Raw genomic sequence first — 7,261 nt, 5'->3', positions numbered from 1 at the left:
ATAAAATTTATATATGCATCTCTTCCACTCAATTTTTTTTCAGATTAAAGATCAAGAAATGTTACCACCTGAAATTGTGGAGATTGTTTGCTAAACGTTTGGATTTGGGGTTTCAGTTGATGAAGTTAAAATATTCAATGTCATGAAAAATTTATTGAATTAACATTTTCATATTATTGAATTATATGTTAATACTATCTTAAAATTTAAAATACATCGCAATAATATTTTTATTGATAAATAGTTATACTGTAAATAAAGTTTTATTATAATTTGTATATTATTAATTGCCAACCTATTATTAAAATATAAACTAGATATTTATAATAAGAACTAAAATATTTTAATAAATTTTATAATAAACTAAAATATTTGATCAGACTAAATTATTTAGTTTTTTTTTTGTCGACCATTTTACAGACTTATGTGGACTCTATAAAACAAACTGGGTGATATGTATCCATATGGACAGTAAACGACGTTTGTTGCCTCACACTGCGTGCTAAGCTATCCGCCTTGTTGTTTTGCGTCCGTGGTATATGAATAATCTCTGAGCTGTTGAAACTTCTCTTCAGACTCTTGATGTCCTCTAAGTAACTCGCAAAAGCCGGCCATTCTCCTGGTTCCGAAACCATCTTCACCAATTGAGAACAATCAGTTGCAAATGTAACGTTATATTGCCTTAAATTCCTCATGCACTCCATCGCCCAAATAAGAGCTTCGACTTCTGCATGTAACGGGGTTTGACTAGCCCTCGTATTCCTAGCTCCCAATAAGCCTTCAAAACCCTCTAAAGTACTGTACCATCCTTGTCCTGAAAAAGTATCCTCTGGTTTCCATGATCCATCCGTGAAACACCATCGTCCCGATCTAATCGGCAATACTGCATCAGACGTATGTGTAACCTGATCCTGAGGCTGAACTATTTCCTGCTGAGCTTCCATCCAAAGTAAAGACTCGGTCATGGCTCGTCGAAGAGTCTCCCTCGGTTCCGTGTCCAAATTACTAAAAACTTTACTATTCCGTCCTTTCCATATATACCAAAGTATCCATGCAAAATGATGTTCCTCCATTGTTGGCTTAACCCTCCAAAATAAATAATCCATATTCACAAATAAAGATTGTCCTGGAAAGTGATCTGGATGCGTTGGGATCGTTGATAGTGCCCATACCTGGACTGCCGGTGGGCATTCAAAGAAAACATGATTTATGGATTCCTCTGATGCTCCACATATGTCACACCGTATATCTCCTTTAATACCCCTTGCCTTCAGACTTTTCTTCACTGCGATACATCCCCACAAAAGTTGCCATAGAAAATGCTTCATCTTGGGTGGACAGCGCACTTTCCAACAATTAGCTTTAAGAGCAGTTACCATGGGTCCAAATTCTACTGCCCCTTGTTCTATATCAGGATATGTTCTTTCCACTTGGTATCCTGATTTTACAGTATATTTTCCATTTTTTGTAAAATGCCAGCCATCCCGATCAATTGTTGGTATCCTGCTTAGAGGTATACTCTCTACAATTTTAACATCCTCGGGGTCCATTATCTCCTGAAGAGTATGTGATTTCCATGTTCATGTTGTTTCATCAATGAGGGAATCAACCATAAGATCCGGTAAGATAACATTTTGTTTTTTATTTGCTGGTCTCGGGCGAGTGGTTGGGAGCCACGGATCATTCCATACTGATATGGATGTCCCTGATCCCACCCTTTTGATTAGTCCTTTGCTAACCAGAGATCTAGCAGAGATTATACTGCGCCACCCATAGGAGGACGCGTACGATCTGATCGGTTCCAGGAGTGAAGCGTTCCTGAAGTATCGACCTTTAAAGACACGAGAAAATAGAGTGTTGGGTTTCTCTATTAATGTACATAGCTGCTTACCAAGCATAGCTGTATTAAAATCCGTAAAACCGAGCCCTCCATCATCCTTATGCACACAAACCTTATCCCATGATTTCCAGTGTAATCATTTTGTATCTCCACTGGGGCTCCACCAGAATTGTGCTACCGCACTTGTAAGCTTCTTCGCCACTGTTTTTGGTATTTTGTAACAGGACATAATATGATTGGGTAGAGCCGTTACCACCGATTTTATTATTACTTCCTTTCCTCATTTGGAAAAAAACCTAAAAATCCATCCATTGATCCTGTTATTCAATCTTTCTTGAACAAATCCAAATACTTGTATCTTTGAGCCACCCAGACTCTCTGGGATGCCCAAATATTTTTCCATCCCTCCCAAATTTTGAATTCCCATGATATCCCGAAGTGCTTGGCGAGTATCGTCGTCAATTGTATGACCAAATTGAATCGAGGATTTTTGAAAGTTAATCTGCTGTCCCGAAACCTTTTCGTATTCTTTAAGAATTACCAAAATAGTCTCGCATTCCTCTTTCTGTGCTCTACATAAAAAGATACTATCATCTGCGAAAAGCAAATGAGATATTGAAGGACATGCCCTCGCCATTTTTATTCCCGTTAGCCGTTTTTTCGTTTTCAGCCTTTTTGATATTTGCTATTAAGGCCTCAGTGCACATAATGAACAGATATGGAGATAAAGGATCCCCTTGACGTAAACCTCTATTTGGAATAATTTGTCCTCGTGGTTGTCCATTTAATAAGACTCTGTATTGTACCAAAGTTATACATTCCATCATCAACTGACTCCAATGGGAATCAAACCCCATTTTCCGAAGTAATGCCTGAATAAAATTCCATTCCACTCTATCATAAGCCTTACTCATATCCGTTTTTATAGCCATGAACTTATTTTGGCAGGCCTTATTTGTCCCCAACCCATGAAACATCTCTTGTGCAATTAGGATGTTATCCGAAATCAATCTCCCAGCCACAAAAGCCGACTGTGTTTCTGAAATCAGAGCCTGTAGGCAAGCCTTTAGCCTTTGACACAAAACTTTTGATATCATTTTATATCCGACATTACAGAGACTTATTGGCCTGAGTTCTGTCATCCTTGTCGGTCTTTCCGTCTTAGGAATCAAACAAATATTTGTAACATTTAGCCGCACATCCAATTTCCATGTGGTCAAGAAATTATTGACCATTTCCACTATATCCTTTTTGATAATGTGCCAAGAATGTTGGAAAAAAGTGCTGTCATTCCATCTGGGCCCGGCGCCTTTTCTGGATGCATCATGAACAGAGCTTGCCGCACCTCTTCCTCTGTGGCGATCCTTATTAGCCTTTGATTTGTTTGCTGAGAGATGGTTGGTTTAATTTCATCCAGAAAATCATCAAATTCGCTAGGTGACTTAGTACTAAAAAGATCATCAAAATAATCCACTGCAACCTTCTCAATCCCTTCATCCTTAACCACCCAATTTCCATTTGTATCATATAACCCTACCAGCCGATTACGAGTTCGTCGCTGTTTCGTCAAGGCATGAAAGAAATTTGCGCTGCAATCGCCCGCCGTATTCCACGTATTCCTACTTTTCTGTTGCCAATATTCCTCCTCGTCTTTATAAGCCTCTTGAAGTTTCCGAGATACTTCCAAAATATCCTCTTGAGATCGATTATCATTGGTCTGTACCTCCTCCAACGCTTGTTGTAATTCTGATATTTTCCCTTTTCCGTATGGTGGGTTATTCTTGCGCCAAGTTGAAAGTTCGTGTCGACAATTTGTAATCTTTGACACAACATCCCCCACATTGCCCAGTTGTATTCCTCATTTCCTTTGTCCAGCCTCTGGCAATGGATTCCAAAAAGCCATCCTTTCTTATCCATCTTTTGTCAAATTGAAATTGTCCCTTACGTCTGGTAACTTTGTCCTCTAGGAAAGCCACTATTGGTCGATGGTCCGAACACACCATTTTCAAATATTCTGTATACGATTGTGGAAACATTGTATGCCATTCTTCGTTTGCTAAAGCTCTATCCAATCGACATCGAATCATTGTCGCTTTCCCGTTTACTTTCCTCCTTCCTTGCCAAGATAATTTGTTTCCTTTCGCCTGAAATTCCAAGAGTCCACTACTGCGGATCATATTATTAAATGATACGAAAGTTTCTGAAATCCGTAACGGGCCGCCTTCTTTTTCATGGTTCCCAGTGATTTCATTTAAATCTCCAATAATAAACCAAGGGTCGTCTCGTGCAATGCCATATCTAGTTAGCCTCTCCCAGACTTGGCCTCTCAATTTCTGAATTTGCTCTCCGTATACAAATGTCATAAATATCTTCTTCCCCAAAGCCTCCGCCTCGACATCTATCATCCTGTTACTAGAGTATAGCACATTAACCTGATACTCGTTGTTGTAATATAATGCCAGCCCTCCGCTTGTTCCATTTGGGTCTACCGTTATTATATTATCATATCCAAAATGCGATTGGAATCCTTGAACAAGGGCAAAATCTTGCTTTGTTTCCGATAAAAAAAGAAAATCTGGTTTATATTGGTGCCATATTTTCCGTAGATAACTAATTGTCCACTTACTTCCCATGCCTCTATAATTCCAGCTGAGTACCTTCATAATTTTTTTTTTAATCACGCTCATTGGAGCCATTAACAATTGGGCTTGATGGGGCCCATCATGTTCAGCCGACTGTTGACATTGCCTTTGAAACATCGAAAGGCTGATGTTCATATAGTCTCTACCGAAACTATCTTGTATCCGCCGAAGGTCCAGTACCGTTTTAATTTCGTTAGATAAACCCCCTGTCCAATTCCCAGTCTCGGACCAAAGTCCCCGCCAGAAGACATAATTCTCTTGTAAAAAAGGTCAAACGATTCAATAAGCATTGAGAATTTAACAAGCCTATCAATTACTAAATTACATCCGATATAATGAAGCCACCACCCAAACATCTTATACGGCTGAGTGTATATTTGCCTTATCCTCTTTATCAAACTCCTATACATCTTTTTGACCGTAACTAAGAAGCAGAGTGTAACACCCGTCACCTCCTATCTCGAAGAAAATGGGCCAGCAACAATAACTGATAACACAATAGCCCATAAACACCAATCCACTCACCCAAAACCCAAATAATAATCCGAATAAAAACTCCAGTAGCACCAATCCGTCCAAATATCATATACTCGTCTGTCTCACCTGAAATGGAGAAGAAAGAAGGGTGAACAACAGGAGAGTCACTCAGTGAGGTATGGGATGCTAAACCCGAAGTTCATTGACTTGGACATAGCACTCCGAATAAATATAATTTAATACTAATATATAACAACCACGGCACCTAAAGCACCCAAACAGCAAACAAGATCCTAGCGAGGTGCACACTCGCTGCCCACTCACGGGTCAAAACACCCCGAGATAGTGCTCGGCACACCGCCCGTAGACGATTTATCGACACACACTTACGGCCCAACCGGTCGACTGTAGCTGTCCGTAACCCCGCAAACAATCCGGCATACAGAAGTACATCTCTGAATCCGTCTCAACACTTCTAACTAATAATTTACAATACGAGAAGCAATCAATGTTGAATCATCTAACATCCTAGTTCCGGTTTAAGCAAGCAACCTAAAACTAAACAAGCAATGACAGACTTGATTTCACACAGACTGTACATATTAGAAATAAATTATACATATTCGAGGTCCTAAGTCGTGTACGAGAAATTACGAAAATAGCCCTCAGCTTTGCTACAATTCTGAAGAAAACTGAGAAAACACCAAATGTCCTTGACGGTTCTAAAACAGCAACTCCGGAACTCTATGAAAATAGATGAATATGATGATTCTGACAGAACTGAACTCTAAAGAAAACAAATGAAATCTCAAGAACCGACCGTTAACTTTTCGATCCCTCCGGTCAGAATGGAGTCCTAGATGTCCTCTGTCCATAGCCATCTAATGTACTCCGATCGGACACCATTTGATTAACCAAACTAACTTCATGTCCCGGCTGGTCGTAAACGCAGACTGCACCGATACCTCTCACGGAAACAACCATAATTCTCAGAAAATAACTCGAAATGACGATCTGCTTGTTGGAGATGATAGATAAAAGAATCAACTACTTACTTACAAATTTCCAGATTGAAAGCTTTTGTTTAGGTCGACCGTTTCTCCCTTACACCGAGACTGATCGGAACTGACTCTGCAACATAACAGTTGAATTAACGCCAAGAATAAAACGCCCACAACTCTCCAACCGTACCTTGGTTTGACGATCTAAAAGATGATATAGAAAGCTGACAGCAAGAGCTTTCCAATGATATCTCGCTCGTTTCCTGGTTCCTTCTGGATCGACGGGAAAACACCGATGAAGTTGACTGTCGGCGGATCCGATATACAACGAACAGCCCCAAAGAAATAATCATAACTATTAGATGAAAACTCCAAATGATGATCCGCTTTCTGATAAACATAGATCTATGAGTGTAGAACATATCCCCAAAATTTGGAATCGAAATTCTCTGTTTTGATTGACCGTTCTTCTGTTCTCCCAAAACATATCTGCTGAACCTTAATCTGTCTTTTTAGATGGTGATGAGATATCAACAGGGAAGGAGAAGAAACATGGCTGAGCTCTATTTTTTTAAGTTGAAAATGACGGCAGCTAAGAAGAGAAGAGAAGAGGATGATGCATACACTTATATACTTAGGTATATGATCATAGAATTAATTAATTGAACCATTCCACAATCGGTTTAAATAATTATTTGGTCCAAGAAATAAATAAATAAACCAACTATTGGTTTTGGGTCGTTACAATTCTTCTCCACTTAATTGGAATTCGTCCCCGAATTCAAATCCTGAGTCGGCTGTCCATTACCATACTAAAAGAGTTCTGAATCGTCCAATAAACTTTGACCAACATAGTCGTCATTCCCTGAACCGCTTTCACTTGTCGGTCCATGATCTCCACTTCCTGACAAGATGCATACAATCTCTCCGAGATCATCTGGTGGCTACTGAAAAATGAGCACTGTCTCTCTTACGACTATCTTAAAAATAAATAGATGAAACACGACTTGAAAGTCTGATAACTCTGCCGATAAATCCAGTTTGTAAGCAACTTCTCTGCTTGGGTTAAACTTCTTTAACTTTCGAATCTTAGATCCTTTATGAGATGTCCTCATTTTCATATATACAAAGTCTACCACCTGGATCTCCAAATCCTTATGGTGCTGATTTGCATAACTCCTTTGATGGTCATGGGCTTCCTTAAGCCGAATCTTGAGCATCTCAACTTTCTCTGCCATCTCCTGAACATTGCTGATTTAAGTCTCGTCTCTCCCTCACTTATGTCCAAAAAATGGTGTATG

General features: G+C 39.4%; 1 protein-coding gene across 18 annotated transcripts in view; it reads right to left on the bottom strand.

The window, feature by feature from the left end:
- Positions 1 to 410: 410 nt before the first annotated feature.
- The window catches only part of LOC108842133 (uncharacterized), a 10,902-nt gene continuing 4,051 nt past the window's right edge, over positions 411 to 7,261 (bottom strand). For 8 of the 18 annotated variants that reach the window (XM_056998874.1, XM_056998885.1, XM_056998867.1 and 5 more), the window contains 4 exons: positions 6,151 to 6,265; positions 6,019 to 6,090; positions 5,780 to 5,912; positions 411 to 5,085 (listed from right to left, as the gene is read on the bottom strand). In XM_056998874.1, the coding sequence (XP_056854854.1) occupies positions 423 to 1,550 (1,128 nt within the window). In that variant the 5' untranslated portion in view covers positions 1,551 to 5,085; positions 5,780 to 5,912; positions 6,019 to 6,090; positions 6,151 to 6,265 and the 3' untranslated portion in view covers positions 411 to 422. Of the gene's footprint in view, positions 5,086 to 5,779; positions 5,925 to 6,014; positions 6,091 to 6,150; positions 6,266 to 7,261 lie in introns of all 18 variants that reach the window. The other 10 variants (XM_056998900.1, XM_056998898.1, XM_056998904.1 and 7 more) reach the window with 8 other exon arrangements.

Source organism: Raphanus sativus, chromosome 2, assembly GCF_000801105.2.
Source record: "Raphanus sativus cultivar WK10039 chromosome 2, ASM80110v3, whole genome shotgun sequence".
NCBI classification, from domain to species: Eukaryota; Viridiplantae; Streptophyta; class Magnoliopsida; order Brassicales; family Brassicaceae; genus Raphanus; species Raphanus sativus.
Note: the sequence above shows the minus strand (reverse complement) of the source record. Positions and strands in the feature narration are given on the sequence as shown.